The 27,297-nt window shown below is 43.8% G+C and overlaps 1 protein-coding gene across 1 annotated transcript in view; it reads left to right on the plus strand.

Moving 5' to 3' along the window:
- The window catches only part of epha8 (eph receptor A8), a 564,125-nt gene that overhangs the window by 345,326 nt on the left and 191,502 nt on the right, over positions 1 to 27,297 (plus strand). Inside the window, exon 4 of the mRNA XM_041206570.1 lies at positions 8,989 to 9,144. Coding sequence (XP_041062504.1) covers positions 8,989 to 9,144 — 156 coding nt within the window. The remainder of the gene's footprint in view (positions 1 to 8,988; positions 9,145 to 27,297) is intronic.

A 27,297-nucleotide genomic window follows, 5' to 3' on the forward strand; every position in this document is an offset into this window, starting at 1 on the left:
CATTTAGCCTTATCACCCTCCAAAATCACTACATTCTTCCAATTCCAGCCTGTTGTGCATCTCAGTTCCACAGTTGGTGGCTGTGCCTTCAGCTGTTGATGCCCTAATCTTGGAATTCCCTGCATAAACCTTTGCCGCTATACCTCTTCCATTTTCAAAACTTTGTTTAAAACCTACTTCTCTGACAAAACTGTTGGTCTTCTGTGCTGATATCTGTTTATTTGGTTCAGTGTGAAACTATGTTTGATAATCGTTCCTACTGTAGGTGGGTGAACCCACACCTTTTTTAACAATTGTTATGACCGATGCATTTGGTTAAGCAGATTTATTTAAAAATCCCAGACAGAAACTTTAAACAACTGTCATAACTTTTAAGTGTTTTAAGTGTTATGTTTGAGATGCGATTCTAAACTCAGGAATCAGACCATCCATTCTTGAGGTTTTACATTAAACTAGTTGAAACATTTTATCAATTTACACAGGTTAAAAATATATATACATATGGCAACAAATTACAACTATCATAACTTTTAATAAATTCCCAAACTAATCTCCATTAAAGCAACAGCAACCCATAGACTTAACCACACACCAGGCAAAGCATGTTCACCTTACAAATTCAAAATGAGCTTCATTTCACTGTGGAGCCAGTTGGAGGCTTGCAGCTGACTTTTGACCTTATATTGCCTCTCTTACACTCCAAACTCTAAGTTTCAACCTGAACCTGTCCGGGTGAGGAAATGGTCAAGCCTCACAATTCTTCTTTTTAATAATTTTTTGTAACATCAATAAACTTACAAATGCCAGTACCTTGCTCGCCTTTTAAAGTTAAGTCAGTACTTACAAATGAATTTACAAATGGCATGCTCTCTTTTTTAAGGTAAATCATCATCATGCTTACAAACACCCCATCCCCGTGACTTCTAAACTTGGGCTGCTGTCTCTGAAAAGTTGCTGCTTCAGTTCCTACTGTTCCTTTAGCTTAGTTGTCCTATTTTAATCCATCCAATTCCCCTATTAAGTTTATTTTCTGAGAGCTCTGTGCTGAGCAGTGCTGTCTGCTGCTGCCCTCTTCTCTTGTCTACTTTTGCTCTTACTTCTACCTGCTGCTACCACTGCTGCTCTTACCACTGAAACACGTTTCTTAAAAAAAACATCACACCTGTGACAATGATTGCTACAAAAACCCTCTTCAAATCTGTGCATTCTTACATATTGTAACAATTTCATGAATAGCCCATTAACATATGAAGATGGTTTTGATGGGGAAGATCCTGGTTATAACATCTGGTAAATTTCACCCCAATTAAACATTTCTCTGAGATTAGCATTCACAAGGAACGTGGGGGCACATTCAGACACAGTGGCTCCAAATCTGTAGGTATAATTTACAGTTCTACAGTTTGTCGATGTGTACTCATTGTGTGGTCTGATGGCTTTGTTAGCTGTCTCTTGACCAGTATATCAAAAATGTTACTCGGTGTGCATATGTTTGGCTTTCATTGTCCTGTGGAATTCCAGGAGGCAGAGTTTGGTCAATTTCCCAAAATTGTCCATTACAAACAGCCTTTCTTTGCAGTACCTTTTTTTGGCTTTTAAATGTTGATTTCTTTTAGGTTGAAGGACCAGCAAAGTGCCTTCGAATGTTTTAATAAATTAAAGATGCTATATAAATGCAGGCTTTTGTAAAAATGATGCATTTGCTTTAAGTCGGTGCAGTTCCTGAATGATATGTCAGTAATAAACACAAGTTCACCATAGTCAGTTGTCAATGATAATTTGATGTATGTATTATACCACTGTAGGTCTTGTGGCACAAGTATCCCTGCTTCTGAGCCAGAGGCTCCAGGTTTACCATAGGACTTGATGGTCAAGGAAGGTGCACTCATAACGGGGCCAAACAGGAAGAAAATTGGTACCTCTACCATCACTATACAACATGCATCTAAAAGCACATTACCATGGCGACTTCCTGAGTGAATTGTAACACACTATCACCATTACACTATTTATAGAGCTACTTTATCTCATTTGCATACTACACAAATTAATTTTGGCTTTACCATCACCATTTCTTGTTCCATTACACGTGCTGAAGTGGAGTACAGTCTACCCAGTTTTCAATATTTGGAATTTACACATACAAGTTTTAGTAAGTTGAATTGTTACATGAGAACAGATACAAAAATAACAGCAGGCATTTGTAGAGCACCTTTAAGATAGTAAATCAATCCAAGAAACTTCACAAGATCTTTATCAGACAAAATTTATGCCAAACCAAGAAAACGTTAGGAAAGTTGATCAAAGACTTAGTCAAAGAAATAGGTTTAACAGCATCTTTAAAGAATCCAAGAGAGGTGGAGAGACAGAAATTAGGGAGGGAATTCCATAGTTAGCATGGAAAGCATGCCCACCAATCAATTCAAGCACTAATTGTGAAATCTTGCTAGCAGTGAGAGTGGCTCAAGGAATTAGGCTCTACCTTGACCCACACACCTACGCAGTGAGAGTGGCTCAAGGAATTAGGCTCTACCTTGACCCACACACCTATGCAGTGAGACTTCTGGTATGTACTGCAGCCTTGCTGAAGTTGCCCCTCCTAAAACATCACCATCTGGTGTTCAGGCTGAGCAATTGCTCATACTTAACACCGGTCACTGGGAACGCTCCATTGCAGTGTCCAAAGCAAGCAGTGATACTGTAAATAAAGCCTCTTTCATGATACAAAGAAATGCAAACCACAAGCAATCCAGTAGTGAGCCTGAGCACATTTATCAGCTGTTTCCACATGCACACCATAACCTGCCAAGCAAGCTTTGAAAATCAGAAATGTGCACTCTTCAGTAAGCAGATGTTGTCCAGATATTTGCCTCAATATTATGATCTATAGTTGCAATAATGATTCTAATCTTGTGTTAACATTTTAAAGTCTTGACTAGGACCAGAGTTTACATGGAAAATTATCAATGTACAGAGTATTTAATAAGTAAGTCCTTCAAGCAAAAGACAATGTGACTAAATTGTGTTGATTAAGGTGTCAAAGCAAACATTCATTTACACTCCCTCTCCCCCACTGCAGCTTTTAAGATAATGCAGTCATTATTTTATGAATTATGCAGTAGATACACAGAGATCATAATAGGTTTACTTGGAAAATGCAATGATCATAGGTCGCCCAACACTGATAATTATTATGAAAGTAGTTTTTCTATCTTCAATTTCATATAATTGACACTTAATAATGCAAAGCTCTCTTTTTCCATGCAAAGTATCCTGATGAGTCTTTAATGTAATCGTTCTACCTCTTGCATTCTCCAAGTGTGATTAGTTGAAACTGTTTTTTGATATCTCCAGTTGATTCAGCTCGATGAGTCATACAGACTCAAAGCATTAACACTGCTTCTCTCTCCACAGATGCTGCCAGACCTGCTGAGCTTTTCCAGCATTTTCTGTTTTTATTTCAGATTTCCAATATCTGCAATATTTTGCTTTAGTTTAACGGTTAAAGAGACATTCACTCATCCCCAATTTGGAAACTGCTTAAACAACTTAGGGTGTTACTAAATAACAACCATGCTAGTTAGAATGAAGTAAACAGCATCCTCTCAGAGCCTCTCATCCAGTCACATTTCTGCAGTGCTTAAATATTGAGGCCTTGGTTAGAGATTTCTCATGTGAGCTCAAACTCGATAGTATCTCCTTGACGATGTTTCTGGAATGAGAGGGTGATAATGAGGCAATGATCAGTTCAATACCCATGAAGAATCAGAAGGAGTCAGATTGGAATTGAAACATGAGCTCAGTGACACAACTTTATCAGTTCGTAGCTCCTCAAACCCCTGACCTTTATTGACCAACATGCACATTCCAGGTTCTGCGCAGCTTTATAATGTCAGGAGGTTAGAGGTGCACTTGGCCTCAGCAGCCCAGGGTTAGCATGGGCAGGATTCCCAGCTCCTGCTGGAAAGTGCCTTTGAGTCAAAGTAAATTGAAGAAAGAATAGGACTCTGTTCATCTGGTCCTTTGTGATCAAACAGCCTGCCAGTATTCAGTGCTCAGGTTATCAGAGTGAGGCAATGGGGCCTGTGGAACTGAATCCCATCCTGGATTAATTCTTCAGGGAAGGAAGTCCAAAAATTAAGGAGAATACATTCCCTGAATCCTCTGGGTGTTTAGAAAGTTTTGAGAGTGTAGAGCTGAGGTTTCCTATATTGCGTTACTACCCTATTTTCCATTATGGTAACAAGGCACTGAGTAACTTTTTTAATGTATGTGTGCCAAGATTACTTCTGCTCCTTCCTTTGAAGGCAGACATAGACAACAAAATTCATCATTACCTCCAATGTGCCAACTCAGCCTTCAGCAGACTGAGGAAAATAGTATGTGTGGAGCAGGATCTGAAACCCAAGAATAAGGTCATGGTTTACTGGGCAGCAGTGATGCTCCTATATGCTTCAGAGACTTGGACAACCTTCAACAGGCACCTCAAAGAGCTGGAGAAGTACCATCAGCAGTGCCTTTGCAAAATTCTCCAAATTGACTGGCAAGAAAGATGTTCTAAAAGCAGTGTCCTCAACCAAGCCATTGAAGCAAATCACTCAAAACCAGCTTCGCTGGGTGGGACATGTCATTCCCATGCCTGACACCAAACTTGCGAAGCAACTACTCTACTCTGAACCAGTCACAGCAGGAGACTCCCAAGAGGACAGCGGAAATGCTTTAGGGGTGTTCTCAAAGCACCCCTGAAGAGGTCAAACATCCCCGCCACCTCATGGGAGACCCTGGCTTGTGACTAAGCAAAATGGAGAAGGCTCATTTGGGAGACACTGAACACATTGAAAGACTTCACCGGGAACGCACAGAGGCAAAGTTGAGGTGTCGGAGGCACAAACCTCCAAACAACTCATCTACCCAACTCTCTAAGCTCCACCTGCCCCAAATGTGGCAGAGTCTGAAGATCACCCATTGGGACTTATCAACCATCTCAGAACACATTGAGCTAGAGTGGAAGCAAGTGATCCTCGATCCCGAGGGACTGCCTAGGAAGAAGACCTGTTTCAACTTATTTCTTCCCTTCTCTATCTCCACCCAGCAAACACTAACCTTGCCTGTAAGAACTTGCTGTGTGGGTGCCTATTTCACTCTGATATTGCCCACTAGACATTGCATGGGAGAAGCCTATGATGTCTCTCAGCCCAGTTTTCCCTCACTTCCTCCCTGCAAGGTTGAGCACATCCCCCTACAACAGGACGAATCCAACAGCTCAAGGAATGAAGGATTGTGACTTGTGCTTCATCGTGCGGTGGGACAGTGAAAGAAAACATCGGGCAGAATTTTACATTCTCCTGCCAGCGGGTTTGTAGGTGAGGGTGACCATAAAATTGGTTGGATGGCAATTTTACGCTTGGACGGGTGAGGCGTAGGCTGGTCGGCTGGCCCTTGCATCAATTGAGGCCTTTAAGTGGCCAATTATTGACTATTTAAAAGTCATTTCCTGCCTAGCCTCAATTTTCAGCCTAGCAGTAGGAGTCCGGGGCAGGGTGAAACCCAAAGATGAACTGAGTTCAGGCCTTGGGCCAGAAGGCAGTGGGGTTGGGGGGTGGGGGGGGGTGGTGTGTGTGTGTGGGTGTGGCGGTGGTGGGATGGGCGCCTCCATCTGCCACCCCTTTTAACATTGAGCTCCTCCTCAAAAGGTCTGACTCCTGTGGAGCTCCCCCCCCCACCCTGGCCTACCAACACCCCCACCCCCCACTGCCTACTCCCCTGGGCCTCACCTCACCACCCCCCACCCCCGCCCTGAGCCACCGCACTTGCCTGATCCTGGAATCCCAGGATTTAGGTTCCGGGGGCTGCTTGCAGTCCCAGTCCTGTCCACTGCAGCTTAGAGTCATAGAGTCATCGACCTACATGGCACAGAAATTGGCCCTTTGGCCCATTGTGTCCGTGCCAGCCATCAAGCACCTATCTATTCTAATCCCATCTTCCCGCACTTGGCCCATAGCCCTGTATGCTTTGGCATTTCAAGTGCTCATCTAAATGCTTCTTAAATGTTGTGAGGGTTCCTGCCTCTACAACCCCCTCAGGCAGTGTGCTCCAGATTCCCACCACCCTCTGGGTGAAAAACATTTTCCTCAAATCTCCTCTAAACCTCCTGCCCCTTACCTTAAATCAATGCCCCCTGGTTATTAGCAACTCTGCTAAGGGGAAAAGTTTCTTCCTACCTACCCTATCTATGTCCCTCATAATTTTGTATACCTCTATCAGGACCCCCTCAGCCTTCTCTGTTCCAAGGAAAACAACCCCAGCCTATCCAGTCTATATTCATAGCTGAAATGCTCCAGTCCAGGCAACATCCTCTGCACCCTCTCCAGTACAATCACATCCTTCCTACAGTGTGGCGACCAGAACTGCACACAGTTCTACAGCTGTGGCCTAACTAGCGTTTTATACAGCTCCAACATAACCTCCCTGCTCTTGTATTCTATGCCTTGGCTAATAAATGCAAGTAACCCATATGCCTTCTTAACCACTTTATCTACCTGTGCTGCTGCCTTCAGGGATCTATGGACATGTACACCAATGTCCCTCTGATCTTTTGTACTTCCTAGGGTCCTACCATTCATTGTGTATTCCCTTGCCATGTTAGTCCTCCCAAAATGCATCACCTCACATTTCTCAGGATTAAATTCCATTTGCCACTGCTCTGCCCATCTATATCGTCCTGTAATCTAAGGCTTTCTTCCTCACTATTTACGACACCACCAATTTTTGTGTCATCAGTGAACTTGCTGATCATACCTCCTATGCTTACGTCTTGGGTACTGCAGGGACTAGAGAGCTACCAGCCAATCAGATTGCCTGGCAGCTCTCTGAAGTGAGACTTTCTCGCGAGTGAGGGGTGGAAATCCCGTCTCCTGCCAATTAACGCTTCTTGGATCATGAAATGTCTGCAGAGCAGGCAGTGTCAGCAGGGATGTGTTCTCTGCTGACTCTTGGATGGTGGGGAGGGAAACCTTGCCATCCTAAAAACCCTGGCCATTTGAGAAAGGAACTATCCCAACTGGTGCCTGGCTTTTGTTTGGTTTGTGGGAAGGCGGTGAAAGTATAACATTGTTTATAACTGGTGCTTCAGTCTGTTTCCTGATGTTCCCACATAGAAGGCAAGAGAGAGCTTTGTACATCCACACAACACAAATCAAACAGTCAGCAATTTTCCACCCGTCATTTTGATTTGTTTTTGAAGTTTCAATTCTTTTCATGAATAATTGATCTGCAGATTGTAAAAACAGAACCCAGACAAGGACCACTGATCACCTGTTATTAGTCTCCAGCCCAGGTTCAGAGATTTGCAACTCGCAATGTTTCAAAACAAAATGAAACCTTTCCAACTTTGCACTGACCACGGCAGCTATTTTCAGGTCAAAACTGGCACAGGTCAGGAACAAAGCCTTGTCTCATCACTACAGTTACTGGTTCAGTCACAAACTGTTGGGAGCAGTCTGATCCTCCTCCAATGCCTGTGCAAGTGCAGCATTAGAACTGCTAGTCAAAAGGAGCTGTTTGATTGATTGTCTTGTGGAACTGCTAAGAAATTTCCTGTTCTCTGAAATTTCCATTACACTCATTTCCATGGTTAGGGAGAACGCTGTAATGCTCAGTGTGGGCTGTTAAAATCACCCAGGTTACTTACTGATTAGAAAGCTAGCTGTTCTCAATTTTAACTTGTGCAGGCAATAAAGGAAGCCTCCGAGAGCAGGCATTACATATATATATCCAGTTTTAATTATGCTCTTGGGCCCTCACTGCAATTTTAATTGGTGGCCTGAGCAGCAAAATGTGGCTTTTAAACCAGGTGAGTACAGTGAGAAGGGGGACCAAGGCCTGAAAAGTTGCCAACAGATAGGTTTATTTCACTTCTCATAGTTTTACCCTTCCATGAACTCTCCCCCCACCCCCAAATTCTAAACCTCTGCAAAATAGCCCAGAGCCCATCCCACCAACTACCTGAGAGGTATAGGTAGCTTTAGAACTGCTCAGTTTTCCAAAGTATCCCACTGATATTCCCCTCATTCCCAGCAGAGAGGATAGCTGCTGGAATCTAAACTAGTTGCAGGAGTTAATAAAGCCTCAGCCTCATTTCTGGAGCAGTGGTTACCCATCTGCCTAAGAGCTGTCTGGAGTTAACATTGAGCCTTAGTGTGTGGCGGTGATTGCTGATGTGCCTGAGTGGCTTCTCCATCTCTCATCCAGGTGCATACCAAATTGTTTAATCCCCTTTTGTTTTGTTTTTCTTTTCTGTCTTACACTCATTTTCTATTAGAACCAAAAAAATAGAACACGAATGACAATTGCCAGTTAAAACCAGTGAAGAATTTCGATGTGTAGGTTTTCTTGGTTCCGTGGGTGGGAATGTTGGATTATTGAAGCACATGAAATGGAAAAGTGAGGAAGGTCCCTTAGAGCCTTGTAACTCTCCTAGCCTGAGGTCAGGACTGAAAAAACCTACTAATCAGAAAGTTTTTAACATCACAGGAATTTGTCCAAGACTGAGAGAAGCAATTGTGTGGCCTTTTGACATGGGCTGGCTGATTGAGCTGGTGTCTCTATTTATTGTGAGCCATTTACTGCTGAAGTGCTCCAGTGTTACCTCCGTTTGATCCCACTGCTCTTTTTGACTTTCGTGTTTGACACACAGCAACTTCCAAATTGTTTTCAGCATGTAGCAGCTTGAAGGAACACATGCTGAGCTCCACAGAGAATTAAACAATCATCAATGGAATGAGCTTGTTGTTTAAATACATAATGGAGATACAAATTATTCACAGGTCTCCACTGGCTTCCTGCTTTGATAAAATGTTAATTAATCAATGAAAATATAACAGCCTCTTGAAGCAGAAAGTGTTCCGAGTTCGATCCAAAAGGGTGATTGAAGTGATTGGTGGTTTTGTCAAAGGACAATATTGAGGTATATGTTTTGTTTTATTTCAGCCTGTGAGCCCGGATTCTTTAAGTCGAGTTCTGGAGACCAGCTCTGTGCTAAATGTCCTCTTCACAGTCACTCTGAAATGACGGCTGCTCTCTTCTGCCAATGTGATACCAACTACTACCGATCAGCTTCTGACCTTCCCTCCGCACCTTGTACCAGTGAGTAACACAACGCAGTCTGGGTCACATGTACAGTCCAGTCCATGTGTCTGCCATTCAATCAGTAATGCAAAATTGCAGATGTTCAGCTCACATTCTTTAGTTATCTTTGACCTTTCAATACATTCTTCATCACTGAATAAATTCTCTATGACCAAACACTTTAAAAATGTATAAATCTCAAACAAATTGCTCCAGATTTATTACCCTGTGCTTCACTACCCTTTCAACCAGTCTTGGACATAAATACTTGCAGCAAGAAAAGGCTGATTAAGGAAACCCACCACATGATTTGGCACTCCCCTCTCTCTCATTCGACCCTGGAATCTCTCTCCCCCATTCTATCCTCGACTCCCCTCTCCCCCATTCTATCCTCGACTCCCTTCTCCCCCATTCAATCCTCGACTTCCCTCTCCCCCATTCTATCCTCAACTCCCTTCTCCCCCATTCTATCCTCGACTCCCCTCTCCCCCATTCTATCCTCACCTCCCCCTCCCCCATTCTATCCTCGACTCCCCTCTCCCCCATTCTATCCTCGACTCCCTTCTCCCCCATTCTATCCTCGACTCCCCTCTCCCCCATTCTATCCTCGACTCCCCTCTCCCCCATTCTATCCTCGACTCCCTTCTCCCCCATTCTATCCTTGACTCCCCTCTCCCCAATTCTATCCTTGACACCCTAACTTTAAGTGCTAAATTCCTTCCCTCATCCTCTGGGAAAATCTTAAATTGTGTGGCCGTTATCTCCGTGAAGTTGAATCTAAGCCAATATCTATCCAGGTCCTTTCAAAGATATCTGAGTTCAGAATGAATAAGGAACTCCTCCAGGAGTTTCAGAAATCCTTTATCTGCTGTGAAGGAACATTTGTTTTTCTTTTCTAATTTAGTGCAAGGATACTTGTCACATTTTGGTCAGGGCCCCAGTACCAGCTGTGACAACAACAGTTCGAGCCTGTTTGTTTTTATGATCTGGATTTCAATGTTGTTCCTGTTTTAATCACTTTCTTCAAATCCCTTTCCATTTCCACACATGAGATGGGAATAGTAATGATGACAGACACCAACTGAGTCCAACTTCAGGAATTCTACATTCAGCTCTGTGCCCTCCAGCGGTAACACTCCAGTACTGATGCTTCAGCCCCAATAATTAAGAGGTGGGTGGAGGCAAATCCCAGAAATGCCAGGAATGCAGAGGCCATCTCAATTTACCAGAATTATTTCATTATCATCCTTTGATTCCAGTTCCCACCTGGCAGCCAGTCAGATTGAACAGGCGCCTGCCAGGCTGGACAGTAAAGCCACGGCCAATGATCATTGGGAATGCTGTCTGGCAACTAGGAAACTTCACAGTTTTGGGGCATTGGACCAGCAATTGGGACTGGGAGAGATTGCAAGTTTGGTCCTGGGGGTGTGGACTGATGGCAGCTGCTTGAGGAGGCCAGAAGGAGATGTCCTGCTCCTGCATCCAGCAGCTCTAACCTCTTCTCATCTCTTCCCCGAGCCCCGGAAAACACAGCCCACAGCTGTTAAATTTAAATGTCTGTCAAAATGTGAGGAACAGCACCTTAAATATAAAAAAAACAGTGACCCAACTCTCCAGACCGACTACTCAGACATGCCCAACCCACCAAAATTAAACTGGGAGTAGACAGGTTGGGGTCAGGTTTTACATAGTTACCGATTAAAGCCCCCATGTACTGTGCCTCTCCTGCCCAACACCAGGAGGTTAAAGCTGCTCATCTGCCACTTTAATAAAGGAATGTTAAGCAGTTTGTGCTGGTGTTTTTTTTCTATATTCTTCCTTGTGATGTGGATGTTGCTGACAATGCCAGTATTTGTTGTCCATCCCTAATTGCCCCTGAACTCAGTGGCTTGTTAGGCCATTTCAGAGGGGAGTTAAAAGTCAACCACATTGTTGTGGGTCTGGAGTCATATGTATGACAGACCAGATAAGGACAGCAGATTTCCTTCCCTGAAGTACATTAGTGAACTTGATGGGTTTTGACGACAATGGACGTTGATTTCAAAAGATCAGAAACTCTTTAGGTTTAATATTGCCATGCTGCCTGCTACAGGCTCTTGTGCATCTGTGAAATGCAGCCCTTGGAAGACTTACACATAATACATGAGTTCCTAACTAAGTAGTTCCTAGCTACTTAAAAAGGAATGAAACCAGATGGACCATCAGGCATTGACATAGGGACCAAAAACAACAAAGGCAAATTCAGCCCTGTTAACCCTGCAAAGTCCTCCTTACTCACATCTGGGGGCTAGTGCCAAAATATGGAGAGCTGTCTCACAGACTAATCAAGCAACAGCGCAACATAGTCATCCTCACGGAATCATACCTTATAGATTATTGTCCCAGACACCACCATCATCATCCCTGGGTATGTCCTGTCCCACCAGCAGGGCAAACCCAGTAGGGGTGGCAGGCGCAGCGGTATACAGTCAGGATGGAGTTACCCTGGGAGTCCTCAATATCGATTCTGGACCCCATGAAGTCTCATGGCATCAGGGCAAACATGGGCAAGGGAACCTCCTGCTGAATACCACGTACCGCCCTCCCTCAGCTGAGGAACCAGTGCTTCTCCATGTTGAACACCACTCGGAGGAAGCACTGAGGGTGACAAGGGCATAGAATGTACTCTGGGTGGGGGACTTCAATGTCCATCACCAAGAGTGGCTCGATAGCACCACTACTGACCGAGCTGGCCAAGTCCTAAATGACAAAGCAGCTAGATTGGGTCTGCGGCAGCTAGTGAGGAAACAAACAACAGGGAAAAATATAATTGACCTCATCCTCACCAACCTGCCTGCCGCAGATGCATCTGTCCATGACAGTATCGGTAGGAGTGACCACCGCACAGCCATTGTGGAGATGAAGTTCCACCTTCACACTGAGGGTACCCTCCATCGTGTTGTGTGGCTCTACCACTGTGCTAAATGGGGTAGATTTTGAACAGATCTAGCAGCTCAAGACTGGGCATCCATGAGGTGCTGTGGGCCATCAGCAGCAGCAGAATTGTACTCAGCCACAATCTGTAACTTCATGGCCTGGCATATCCCCCACTCTAGTATTGCCATCAAGCCAGGGGATCAACCCTGATTCAATGAAGATTGCTGGAGGGCATGCCAGGAACAGCACCAGGCATACCTAAAAATGAGGTGTCAACCTGGTGAAGCTATAACACAGGACTACTTGTGTGCCAAGCAGCATAAGCAGCAAGTGATATATAGAGCTAAGCAATCCCACAACCAATGGATCAGATCTAAGCTCTGCAGTCCTGCCACATCCAGTCATGAACGGTGATGGACAATTAAACAACTCACTGGAGGAGGAGGCTCCACAAATATCCCCATCCTCGATGATGGAGGAGCCCAGCACATCAGTGCAAAAGATAAGGCTGAAGCATTCGCAACAATCTTCAGCCAGAAGTACTGAGTGGATGATACATCTCGGCCTCCTCCGGAGATCCCCAGCATCACAGATGCCAGTCTTCAGCCAATTCGATTCACTCCACGTGATATCAAGAAACAGCTGAAGGCACTGGATACTGCAAAGGCTATGGGCCCTGACAATATCCCAGCAATAGTACTGAAGACTTGTGCTTCAGAACTTGCCACACCCCTAACCAAGCTGTTCTAGTACAGCTACAACAGTGGCATCTACCGGCAATGTGGAAAATTGCCCAGTTATGTCCTGTACGCAAAAAGCAGGACAATTCCAACCTGGCCAATTACCATCCCATCAGTCTACTCTCCATCACCAGTAAAGTAATGGAAGGGGTCATCAACAGTGCTATCCAGTGGCACTTGCTTAGCAATAACCTGCTCACTGATACCCAGCCTGTGTTCCTCCAGGGCCACTCAGCTCCTGATCTCATTACTGCCTTGCTCCAAGCCTGGACAAAAGAGGTGAACTCCCGAACTGAGGTGAGAGTGACTGCCCTTGACATCAAGGCAGCATTTGACCGAGTGAGGCATCAAGGAGCCCCAGCAAAACTGGAGTCAATGGGACTCGGGGGAAAACTCTCCATTGGTTGGAGTCATACCTAGCACAAAGGAAGATGGTTGTGGTTGTTGGAGGTCAATCATCTCAGCTCCAGGACATCACTGCAGGAGTTCCTCAGAGTAGTGTCCTAGGCCCAACCATCTTCAGCTGCTTCGTCAATGACCTTCCTTCCATCATGAGGTCAGAAGTGGGGATGTTCGCTGATGATTGCGCAATGTTCAGCACCATTTACGACTCCTCAGATACTGAAGCAGTCCATATCTAACTTCAGCAAGACCTGGACAATACACAGGCTTGGGCTGACAAATAGCAAGTAACATTTGTGTCATACAAGTGTCAGGCAATGACCATCTCCTACAAGAAAAAAGCCAACTATCGCCCCCTGATGTTCAATGGCATTACCATCGCTGAATCCCCCACTGTCAACACCCTGGGGGTTACCATTGACCAAAAACTGAACTGGATTAGCTATATAAATATTGTGGCTACAAGAGCAGGTCAGAGGCTAGGAATCCTGGAATGAGTAACTCACCTCCTTTCTCCCCAAAGCCTGTCCACCATCTACAAGGCACAAGTCAGGAGTGTGATGGAATAATCCCCACTTGCCTGGATGAGTGCAGCTCCCACAACACTGAAAAAGCTGGACACTGTCCAGGACAAAGCAACTGCTTGATTGGCACCACATCCACAAACATTCACTCCCTCCACCACCCATGGACAGTGGCAGCAGTGTGTACCATCCACAATATGCACTGCAGGAATTCATCAAGGTCTCTTAGATACCTTCCAAATCCACAACCACTACCACTAAGAAGGACAAGGGCAACAGTCACATGGAAACACAACTGCCTGGAAGTTCCCCTCTAAGCCACTTACCATCCTGACTTGGAAATATATCGCCGTTCCTTCACTGTCGCTGGGTCAAAATCCTGGAACTCCCTTCCTAACAGCACTGTAGGTGTACCTACACCACATGGACTGCAGCAGTTCAAGAAGGCAGCTCACCACCACCTTCTCAAGGACAACTAGGGATGGGCAATAAATGCTGGCTTGGTCAGCGAAGCCCACATCCCATGAATGAATTAAAAAAATTATTCTCCAGAACTGTTTTGTTGTGCTGCACTGAATGTTAACCCTTTTCTAACCTGTTCTAATAAACCAGGTGATTAGAAAGAGCAGAGAGAGGAATGGGGTTCAATACCCACCTAGGGCAGGAAAGCAGCACCAGAAGGAGCTGGCTCTAAGGCTTTTCAGTGTAAGATTGAATGTTTAATTTGAGTGAATTGTCCACAACAAAATATCAAAGTGCCATTTAGTCCATCAAGCCCACTGCTGTCACAGGTTGTACCCGCTCTGTCTTAGTAACGTTTTGCATAAAAACTCACTCCAAGCCGAGTGGAATTTGAATACTACATTAGGATATCTGTTGAACTTCCAAACTCTGACCCACCCAGTTATATTTCCTTACTATCAAATTTTCTCAAGGTATTTTCCGCTCAATTACCCCTTAATTCTGATGGAGGTTAGGCACTCTCTAAACAGGATTTCCACCAAACCTCTGCCATAGATACAGCAACAAAGTGGGGGACCTCCTAGGGGCACACAGCAGCTCTTACCAGCAGGAACTTACAAGCTGTTGTGCCTAATAGAGGATGTGATCATATCCTTTGCTTATCATCTTCGGGATGTGGGCGTTGCTGGCAAGGTTGGCTTTTATAGCCTATCCCGAACTGCCCTGAGGGGTTGGTGCTGGGCGTCCTATTTGATTTGCAGTTTTTGCGATGAAGGTGTTCTCACAATATTACTGTTGTAATTCTTTGTATTGTTTTATACAACTGAAGGGTTTGCTAGGCCACTTTAGAAGGCAGTTAAGTATCAACCAGATGGGATATGGGACTGAAGTTGAGTCGTTGTTCCGAAGGGACAGTAATGGAGGCTTCCTGCAGTTCAGTCCAGTCTTTTTCAAGCAAAGTCATGAATGGTCCGAGTTGACCAGTGTACCTGAGACAACTCATAACAATTTACACTGCTATAAATATATAAATAGATGCAATATATTATATTTTTATAAACACTGTGCAAACACTTCACTGCAGTTTTATTCCAGCATTAATGTTCAGACTGTGAAAGACAGCCAATAGCAAATTGCTCTCTCTCTCTTCCATCCTGCCAATCTTCACCTCTGTTGAAGTCAGTGTAAACAAGCTGATTCGCTATTGTCCATTCTGCGTTACCACCGATGATCAATTTTACCACATCCTTATGTTCTGAAGTGTTCTTTAATTTCTTGCATAACTTTTTAGTTGCACTTTCTCTCACTTTAAGAAAATTAAATTATACATAATTTTCAAAGAATGCTCATCATGAAGAAGGTTTTCTGAGCTTCAGAAATGAGTCAGGCCTGGGCTATTGGAGAGTAATGAGAAATCTGTCAACTCAAACTGACAGGATTTTGCCTCTTATTAACATAAGTCCATTTAAGTTGCTTTTCTTGAGCATTGGACTAGCATCTACTTACCATAAACTTACTAACATTTCTCCAACAATTTCATGCATATCACGGATCAGTTTGAAATAAATCTGTCCATTCTATTCTCATCCACTCCTTGCATACACAACTGATCAAGTTGCAATATAATAACCATTTATTATCTGATCAGTTACAGGCTGCATCTTCATTCTGGTGTAAGTAATGTAGTGGTGACACAGCAGAATGAGAGGAGGGGAATGGGACACTCTGGTGTTAATGAGGTGTCTGACAGGAGAGCAGTGTAGTTAACACTCCACCACCCTGCCCTGCAGACTAAAAGATCCACATTTGATTACTCCAGCCCATTCAGCTCCTAATGCCAGCTGGGCTATTGGAGAAGGTCCTGGCAGTGTTAAAGGCACGCTGCAGACAGAATGGTGGGATCACTCTGAGTGGATCCTGACCACCTCCCAGTGGTTGCCTTAATATAGTAAAGCTTAGCAGAGCCCTGTGATTCGATGGCTGATCTGTTGGGATCATTAAACAGAGGGGAACATTTAAAATACAGTACACTACAAGTGAGTTTTCTAATCATCTTTTGAGGGGTTAAACAGAACTATGAATAACTTAAAAAAAACCTTTTGTGATTTATCCAAGTTTCTTTAGATTTTTGATGAAATGTGAAATGCCAACAAGGCAATTGTTGGACTTCTGTGCTGGAGATAGTGAACTCAGCATTTCCAAAAACACAGTCCTTATGTGAGGAAAACTATCCCCATTTCGGGACTAGTATCACTGTGTCAGGAATGCGATCCAACTGCTAGAAACACAATCTCCAAGTCAAGAACACAATACAACTGACAGGAATGCAACCCAGCTGTCAGTAATGCGTTCGAATTGTCAGAAATCCAATCGGACTGTCAGGAATGTAACCTGGCTGTCAGGAGCACAATCGGACTATCAGGAATGCATTTAGACTGTCAAGAACACAGTCGGGCTGTCTGTAATATCACATCTCTATAGCGCTTCAGTTACTTTAATCATTTTATGAATATGTCTCCAGAACTGCTGACAGAAAGGTGCCCAAAATAATTCCAAAGCTAAGATTTTCACACATATTAAGCAAGGTTAATTCGATACGGTTCAAAAACACTGTTACATATCAAAGTAATTTTCTCTATGAATTACATTGAAGTGTTTAATGCATTAAGGTGCTTAATAAATATATCATTATTTTTATTAATGATATATGATCTATCTGCCAGAACTTGTGATCCATGTTGGAACCCATGGCACAAATAGAAAAAATGTTGAGGTCCTTCAGGTAAAGTTTCAGGGAAACAAAAGGGAAAAAGATTAAACAGGAAGTGACCTTGGGATGACTCCTATGCCATGAGCCAGTACATAGAGATTCAGGAGGATAGAGCAGGTAAACGTCTGGCTGCAGAAGTGGTGCAGGTTGGAAAGTTCCAGATTCTTGGGGCATTGGAATTGGTTCTGGGAGCCGGGACTAATGTTCTCATGGAGATGTTAACAAGTACTGTTCGAGAGAGTTTAATCAAATTTGACAAGGGTTAGGGCAATCAGAAAATGGCAGGCAGGAGCAGCAATGGGATCAGAGGATAGAGAAATTTAAATGTCAACTTAGAAGTATCCCCAAAATTGCAAGAACCTGACAAAAAAAAACAGAAATTTTCAAGGGGGTAATAAATTCTATGGACATTGATATCCATAGTGGAATTAATAAATAACAGATTGTCAGTTGGGATTATGATGAGGTTGCATTTACAGAGGCATGGCTCCAACAAGGTCAGGAATGAGTTCTTAATATTCTTGCTGATCAAGTATTCAAGAGTGCTAAAGCAGAAAAAAGCAGTTTAAATTAAAGATGATGTTACAGTTCTGCCAAGAAATGATTACTACATGGTTCTAGGACTTGGCTCCCATTTGGCTTGAGCTGAGAAACAAAGGAGAAGCTGTTACTGCAGTATAAGGGTCTGGCACATATAGGGTTAATGTGGGACTGTGTACATTGCTGCCCACACAGTGATGTAAGAAAGCACATGACCCAGACCCAGGGTCAGTGTGGAGCAGAGCAGCGAGGCGTATAGCCCTAAGCATGGAGACTGCTTCCAGCTTGTACCCTTTCCTTTATGTGTGTGAATAGTTCTAGTAGTTAATAAAGATTTACAGTTAACCTCCAGAAGATGACAGAGTCTCCTTTAATACATACCAACCTGTAACCAACACCCCACCACAGTTTTATAGAGTTGTGAACAGTAAGAGGGGAATAGATAGACTCAGAGAATGGTCACAATACAGAAGGAGGCAATTCCTTCAACAGTGCCTTCCAAATCTGCAACCTGTAACACCTAGTAGAACAAGGGCAACCTATAAACATCCTGGGGGGTTACCATTGACCAGAAACTGAACTGGACTTACCATATAAGTACTGTGGCTACAATGACAGGTCAGAAGCTAGGAATCCTGCAATGAGTAACTCACCTCCTGACTCCCCAAAGCCTGTCCACCATCTACAATGCACAAGTCAGGAGTGTGATGGAATACTCTCCATTTGACTAAATGAATGCAGCTCCAACAACCCTCAAGAAGCTTGACACCATCCAGGACAAAGCAGCCTGCTTGATTGGCACCCCATATACAAACTTTCACTCTCTCCATCACCGACGTACAGTAGCAGCAGTGTGTACCATCTACAAGATGCACTGCAGAAACTCACTGAGGCCCCTTAGACAGCACCTTCCAAACCAGTGACCACTACCACCTGGAAGGACAAGGACAGCAGACACGTGGAAACACCACCACCTGGAAATTCCCCTCCAAGCCACACACCATATTAACTTGGAAATCCATCGCCGTTCCTTCACTGTCACTGGGTCAAAATCCTGGAATTCCCTCCCTAATAGCACTGCAGGTGTATTTACACCACATGGACTCCAGCAGTTCAATAAGGCAGCTCACCACCACATTCTCAAGGGCAATTCGCAATGGGCAATAAATGCTGGCTCAGCAGGCCATGCTCACATCCCATGAATGAATTTTTAAAAAGATGTATGTGGACACCTCCACCTTCAAGCTGCCTTCCAAACCACTCAACATCCTGACTAGGAACTATATCGCTGTCACTGGGTCAATACCCTGGAACTCCATTTCTACCAGCACTTCACCCTCTCTAAAGCCTTCACAGCTAAGACCGAACCAGCTCTTTATAACGGTTCATGATAACTGTCTTGCTTATGTACTATTTGTCTCTACTTATAAAGCCAAAGCTGTGGTATGCCTTTTCAAACACTTTCTTAATCTGTCCTGTGCACATATACCCCTAAGCTTCTCTATTCCTGGACCTACTTTAGAATTATACCCTTTCTCTTATGCAGCCTCTCTCTCTTCTTCCTACCAGAATGTATCACTTCACACTTCTCTGAATTAAATTTAATCTGCCACATATCCATCCATTCTACAAGCCTGCCTATGTCCTCTTGAAGGCTATGACGACTCTCCTCACAGTCACAGCACTTCCAAATGTTGTATCATCTACAAATTTTGAATTTTTTTCCCTGTATACCCAAGTTTAGGTTACTAATACATGTCAAGAAAAATAGTGGTCCTGGTAAAGACCCCTGAGGAATCCCAATGTATACCTTCCTCCAATCCAAAAACAGCCACCACTCCTGCCTAATATAAAAGCAAAATACTGAGGATGCTGGAAATCTGAAATTAAAAGAGAAAATGCTGGAATACATCAGCAGGTTAGGCAGCATCTGTGGAGAGAGAAACAGAGTTAACATTCCAACTCTAATATCACTCTTCATCAGAATTAATCTCTGTTTCCTGTCACTCAGCCAAATTCATATTCATGTTGTCACTGTCCCTTCTTTTCCAGGTGCCTCTGACTTTACCAAGAAGCCCATATGTGTGCATTTTTTCAAACACCTTTTGGAAGCCCATGTACACCACATCAACCTTATTACCCTCATTAATCCTCCGTGTTAATTCATCAAAAAACTCCGTCAGATAAGTTAAAGCACAATTTGCCTTTAATAACCCTCTGCTGGCTTTCCTTAATTAATCCACACATCCAATTGAATGTTAGTTTTGTCCCAAATTATTTCTAAAAGTTCCTACCGTTAATGTTAAACTGACTAGCCTGTGATTGGTGGGTTTATTCTTTATACCCTTTTTTGAATCAAAGAGTAAATCTCCAGTTCTCTGGCACCACCCCTGCATCTAAGTAGGTTTGAAGATTATGGCCAGTGCCTCTGCAATTTCCAACCTTACTCCCATTGGTATCCTCAGATATATCCCATCCAGCCAGGTTTCCAATACCCACCCCTTTATCAATTTTAGCCCATTTGATGTTTGAACTACCTCTTTCCCTCTGACTGGGCAGCATCTTTATCCTTGGTAAATACAGATGCAAAGTACTTGTTTAGTATCTCAGTCATGCCCTCTACCTCCATGCATAGATCCCCTTGTTAGTCCCTAATTGGCCTCACCCCTCCTGGAATTTTAGGGCCCCTCTCGCCGGCAGGGTTTTTTGGTCCTGCCGGAGTCAATGGACCTTTGAATGGCCGGCTGCATATTCCGGTCTGGATCTTGCTGCGACGTGGCTGTAAAACTATGCCCATGGAGATGGTGGACATTGACACCACCAACGGAGGGACAGTTGCCAACAGCCACGATCTCTGGAGGTTAAATGTCTGGAGGGGCGTTGGAAGAGGCGAGGCAAAACAGAAAGCTCAACTGGCCAGGAACAAGGCCCAGAGAAAAAAGTGACCACCAAATCATGCACTTTCTCAGCCCACTGTCTTCATCTGAAACAAATGTGGCAAACACTGTCATGCCAGGATGGGGCTGCCGAATCACACCAGGTGATTAACACAGAATTGACCACCATGGCACAAAGCATTGCCTTACAAGATGGAAGGCTGCCAAAGAAAACTTATGGATTCTCTTGTATGTTGGCTGCCAGTCTCTTCCCATATTCTCTCTTTGCCTCTCTTGTTTCCTTTTTCACTTCCCCTCTGAATTTTCTATATTTAGCCTGGATCTCAGTTATGTTATCAACTTTATAGCTGTCACCCCTTTTCTGTTTCATCTTACTCTCTATATCTCTCACCATCCAGGGAACTCTGGATTTGTTTGCCCCACTTCTCCTCCTTGTGGGAATGTACCTCGCCTGTACCTAAACTATCTCCTCTGAAGAATGCTGCCCATTGCTTTGTTACATTTCTTGCTGCCAATCTTTGATTCCAATTTACCGGGTCAGATCTGTTCTCACCCCACTAAAAATGGGTGCTGCTGCATTGAAGTATTTTTGCTCGAGATTACTCTTTATCTTTTTCCATGGCTGACCTAAATCTTATGATGCTATGATCACTGTTCCCTAAATGTTTCTGTACTGACACTTGATCCATTTAACCCACCTTATTTCACAGAGCCAGCAATGCCTCCTGCCTTGTTAGATGGGAAACATACTGATGTAGAAAATTCTTGTGAGTACACTGCAAAAACTGTTCCCCCTCTCTGCCTTTTGCACTACTGCTAATCCAATCTATTTTATGATGAGTGAACTTTCCCATTATAACTACTCCATTGTTTTTGCAATTCTCTATAATTTCCTTGCAAATGTGTTCTTCTATATCTTTCCCACTAGTTGGTGGTCTATAGAATACAGTGAATAATGTAATGATACCTCCATTGTTTCTTAGCTCTAACCAAATAGTTCCTGTCCTTGACCCCTCTGGGTTATCCTCTCCCTAGCATTATAATAATCTCCTTGTTTGATACTTCTCCTTTCATTCCCACCCTATCCTTCCTGAACACCTGGATATAATTAGGAATATTTAGTACCCATATCTGCCTGCTTTTTAATCCAGACTTTTTCTTTTAGTGAACTTCAAAGGTGTGCAGCAAAAATAGTGTATTAAAATTTGGAGACTTTATCCAATATTGACTGGGAAATTCACAGTGCTAATCGTAGGGAAGGAGAGGAAGTTCTAATGTGTGTACAACAGAACTTTCTTGATCAATGTTTCTCCAGTTCAACAAGGAATAAGGCAGTATTTGTTCTGGTTCTGGAAAGTGAAGTAGGGCAAGTGTCACAGTATCATGCAATAACAATATATTTACAGAGCAGAAGGGGGCCATTCGGCCAATCAAGTTTGCACTGGCTCTCTGAAAGAGCATTCCACCTAGTCCCACTTCCCTGCCTTATCCCCGTAACCTTGCACATTCTCTCTTTTCAGGTAGCAATCCAATTCCCTTTTGAATACCTCGATTGAACCTGCTTCCACCACCCTTTCAGGAAGTTTGTTCCAGACTCCAACCAACCTCTGGGTGAAAAAAAATTTCCTCACATCATTTTTACACCTTTTGAAAGTTATTTTGAATCTGTGCCCTCTTGTTCTTGATGTTATCTTAAGTGGGAACAGTTTCTCACTATTTACCCTGTCCATACCCCTCAGGATCTTGAATATCTCTATCAAGTCTCCTCTCAGCCTTCTTTTCTCCAAGGAAAACAGTCCCAACCTCTCCAATCTAACCTCATAGCCACAGTTCTTCATCCCAGGTATCATTGGAGTGTGTTACAATAAGAGAGCTTCTGGCTAACAGCAACCAAAACATAAGTCAGTTTACAGTAATTGTAAGAAGAGACCTGAAAATATAAAAGATAAAAATATGGAACCTGGGAAAAACGAATTTCAGCAATTTAAGAAAAGACCCAGCACAGGTAGATTGGAAAAGGAGATTTCAGGGTAAAGCAGGAACAGGCCATTGGGGGGAATTTGGAGAAGGCCAGAAGCAGTAACAGGCATATCAAAAAACGCATCAGCCTGGTGAAGCTATAATACAGAACTTCAATGCATGCCAAACAGCATAGGCAGCATGTTATAAACAGAGCTAAATGGAACCACAACCAAGGGATCAGATCAAAGCACTTCAGTCCTGCCACATCCAGTCATGAATGATGGTGGGCAATTAAACTTCTTACTGGAGGAGGAGGCTCCACAAATATTCCCATCCTCAATGATGGGGGAGCCCAGCATATCAGTGCCTAAGACAAGGCTGAAGCATTTACAACCATCTTCATCCAGAAATGCCAAGTGCTTGATCCATCTCGGCCTCTTCTTGACATCCCTGGCACCAGTTTTTAGCCAATTCGATTCATTTCACATGATATAAGGAAATGGTTGAAGTAATTGAACACAGAAAAGGCTTTGGCTTGGCAACATTCTGGTAAAGGTATTGAAAACTTGTTCTCCAGAACTAGCTGCACCCCTAGGAAAACTATTCTTGTACAGCTGGAGTACTGGCATCTCCCTGGCAATGTGGAAAGTTGCCCAGGTACGTCCTGTAAACAAAAGCAGGACAAATCCAACCCGGCCAAATATCATTCCATCAGTCAACTCTCGATCATCAGCAAAGTGATGGAAGGTGTCATTAATGGTGCTATCGAGTGGCACTTACTCAGCAATAACCTGCTCACTAATGCTCAGTTTGGGTACCGCTAGGGCCACTCCACTCATTAAAATTTATATCCAAAAGTAGATTCTCTCTCTCTTCAGGTACCTGAGAGGACTTGGCAATCATGAACGTCCATGTAAATCTTGTTCTACCCATGGACCAACACAGATCACATGTAGACAGTAGAGTTAAATCACAGAATTGAGAGTGATTGCCCTTGACAGCAAGGCAGCATTTGACCAAGTATTGGTCATCAAGGAACTTTAATAGAATTGAAGTCAATGGGAATCAGGGGGAAATCTCTCCACTGGTTGGAGTCTAGCACAAAGAAAGATGGTTGTGATTGTGGAGGTCAGTCATCTCAGCTCCAGGACATCAATGCAGGAGTTCCTCAGGACAGTGTCCTCAGCCCAACCATCTTCAGTTGCTTCATCAATGACCTTCCTTCCATCATAAGGTCAGAAGTGGGGATGTTCACTGATGATTGCACAATGTTCAGCACCATTTGCTATCTTTAAATACTGTGTCCACATGCAGAAAGACCTGAACAACATTCAGACTTGAGCTGATAAGTGGTCAGTAACGTTTATGTCACACAAGTGCCAGGTAACAACCATTTTCAACAAGAGGAAATCTAACCATTGCCCCTTGACATTCAACAGCATTGCAATCACTGAATCCCCCACCATCAATATCCCCTAGTTGCTATTGACAAGAAACTGAATTGGATCAACCATATAAATAATGTGGTAACAAGATCAGGTCAGGGGCTGAGAAATCTGTGCAGAGTAGCTCACTTCCTGACTCCCCAAAGCCTGTCTACCAACTACAATGCACGAATTAGGAGTGTGATTGAATACTGTCCATTTGCCTGGATGAGTGCAGCTCCAACAACACTCAAGAAGCTCGACACCATCCAAGACAAAGCAGCCTGCTTGACTGGCACCACATCCACAAAAATTCACTCCCTCCAACAATGACACAGCGTGTACCATCTACAAGGTGCACTGTAGCAACTCACCGAGGCTCCTACGACAGCACCTTCCGAACCTGCTTTCTCTACTACCTAGAAGGACAAGGGCAGCAGATACATGGGGACACCAACACCTGGAAGCTCCCCTCCAAGCCACTCACCATCATGACTTGCAGAGATATCACCGTTCCTTCACTGTCGCTGGGTCAAAATCCTGCAACTCCCTTCCTAACAGCACTGTGGGTGTATCTACACCACATGGATCACAGCGGTTCAAGAGGGCAGCTCACCATCACATTCTCAAGGGCAATTAGGGATAGGTAATAAATACTAAACTTCCCAGCATTGCCCACATTCCATGAATGAATAAAATTAATAAAATATTTCTGGTTTTTTTTATTGAGTTGTCAGGATGTGGAACCCTCTACCTGGAAAGGTGTTGGAAGCTAATTTCAAAAATAATATTAAAAGAAATTGGGCAGGTCTTGTGGATGAGGAATTTACAAACTTTTGGACAAGAAGGGGGAATGTAGGACTATGTGTGACTGATTTTTCAAAAAATGAGGCCAGGCACAATGGGCTAAATGGTCCCTTTTAATAAAAACAGAAAATGCTGGAACATATCAACATACAAATTAGGAGTAGGAGTAGGTATTTGGAGCCCACTCGGCCCCTCGAGCCCGCTCTGCCATTCAACAAGATCATGACTGATCTGATTGTAACCTCAACTCCACATTCTGCCAACCTCCGATAACCTTTCACCCCCTTGTTCATCAAGAATCTATCCAGCTCTGTCTTAAAAATATACAAAGACTCTGCTTCTACCGCCTTTTGAGGAAGAGAGTTCCAAGACTCACAACCCTCTGAGAGAAAATATTTCTCCTAATCTCTGTCTTAAATGGGAGACCCCTTATTTTTAAACAGCAACCCCTAGTTCTAGATTCTCCCACAAGGCGAAACATCCTCTCCACATCCACCCTGTCAAGACCCCTCAGGATCTTATATGTTTCAATCAAGTTGCCTCTTACTCTTCTAAACTCCAGCAGATACAAGCCTAGTCTGTCCAACCTTTTCTCTTAAGACAACCCACCCATTCCAGGTAATAGTCTAGTAAACCTTCTCTGAACTGCTTCCATTGCTTTTACATCCTTCCTTAAATAAGGAGACCAGTACTGTACACAGTACTTCAGATATGGTTTCACCAGTGCCCTGTACAACTGAAGCATAACCTCCCTACTTTTATATTCAATTTCCCTCACAATAAATTACAACATTTCATTAACTTTCCTAATTACTTGCTTCACCTGCAATTCATGCACTAGGACACCCAGATCCCCCTGCATCTCAGAGCTCTGCGATCTCTCACTATTTAGATAACATGCTTCTCTTTAATTCTTCCTGCCAAAATGGAAAATTTCACTTTTTCCCACATTATACTCCATTTGTCAGATCGTTGCCCATTCAGTTAACCCATCTATGTCCCACTTAGCTTATCCATGTAGACCGTCCCAATGGTACAGATCCCACTTTCCCCAGCACTGGTGCCAGTGCCCCACAAAGCGGAACCCACTTCTCCCACACCAGTCTTTGAGCCACGCATTCATTTCCCCAATCTCATTTGCCCTATGCTAATTTGCATGTGGCTCAGGTAATAATCCAGAAATTATTACCTTTGATGTTCTGCTTCTTAATTTTATGCCTAGCTCCACATACTGGCTATGTAGAGCCTCCTTCCTCACCCTGCCTATGTCGTTGATCACTACATGGACCATGACCACTAGATCTTCCCCCTCCCACTGCAAGTTCCTCTCCAACTCTGAGCGGATGCCCCCAACCCAGGCACCGGGCAGGCAACACAGCCGTCTGGACTCTTGCTCTTTGCAAAAAATAACTGTGTCAATCCCCCTCACTATATTGTTTCTACTGCCATTGCATTCCTTTTTACTCCCCCGACTTCAATAACTTTCTGTACCATGGTGCCATGTTCAGTTAGCACAACCACCCTGCAGCCTCCACTCTCAACCAAACAAGCTGAGAGAACCTCAAACTTGTTAGACAATTGTAGAGGCTCACACTCCTGCACTCCTGTCCTCTGGGTCCCCTTACCTACCTCACTTGCAGTCACACCCTCCTATCCCTGACTACTGACCAAATTTGAAGATCCTGCTGTCCTAAGGGTTTGACCACCTCCTGATACAAAGTGTCCAGTTCACTTCCTTTTTAAAAACAAAACTAATCATACAGAATCCCCCTCTCTGATGTGTCGCAGTGTCTGCAGCTTAGCCTCCAGCTCAATGACTCTGTTCCGAAGCTCCTCGAGCCGCAAACACTAACTGCAGCCTTTTCACGCTCAGAAAGATGTTAACTGATTGAGGATGAGAATTCTGTCTGCATCTGTGGAGCAAGTCCTGTCCTAAAGAACTTCCAGCCAATGCAATTGGCCAGCAGCTCTGTCATCTCAGCAGCGCCAAATTCGTGTGGAGGTCACTGAGAAGTCTGGGGTATTGGTAGCGCCCGGCTGGCAGGCCTCATCGAAGGGGGGGCGAGGTGGATGGCGGTCCGGGTTTGAGAGGCCAGGGGGAGGGTTAAAGCGAGGGGGTGACTTGGGGGATGCCACAAATGTGGTGTTGAGCTTCTTGATGTCATTGGAGTTGCACTCGTCCAGATAAGTGAAGAGTAATACTGTCCTACGTAAAATGATGTGCGTTTATAAGCATTCTCCCCCTCCCCGGCCTTCAACTCCCCCTGCTGGTGGGGGAGTGTAAAATCCAGCCCCTTAACTCCATTTCCCTCTCCACCATGCTGACCTACTGAGTATTTCCAGCATTTTCTGTTTTTATTTCAGATTTCCACATCCGCAGTATTCTGCTTTTGGATAAATGACCCCCTTCTCTGCTGTAAGTTTCTAAGGCTCTATGAAAATCTTACCAATGCTGACACTGCTGCATGCAATTAGTCAGTCTCATTAACTGTCCGAGAAGGGTACTAGTGGTGAGACTCCATCATTTTAAATTGCTGTATCACAATCAACCCATTACTCCACTGCATTCTGGCCTGTCACTGGATATTTTATAGGACTACATCGTTGTGCGATAATCAATGAGTAATAACTATTGCAGAGCAATGCTTGGTAACCCTTTTAATCTGCCAAATGTAAAATCAGACTCATAAAGATCATATGTGAATCATTCATTCTATTTATCCAAAG

This window comes from Carcharodon carcharias, chromosome 15 (assembly GCF_017639515.1).
Source record: "Carcharodon carcharias isolate sCarCar2 chromosome 15, sCarCar2.pri, whole genome shotgun sequence".
Lineage (NCBI taxonomy): Eukaryota > Metazoa > Chordata > Chondrichthyes > Lamniformes > Lamnidae > Carcharodon > Carcharodon carcharias.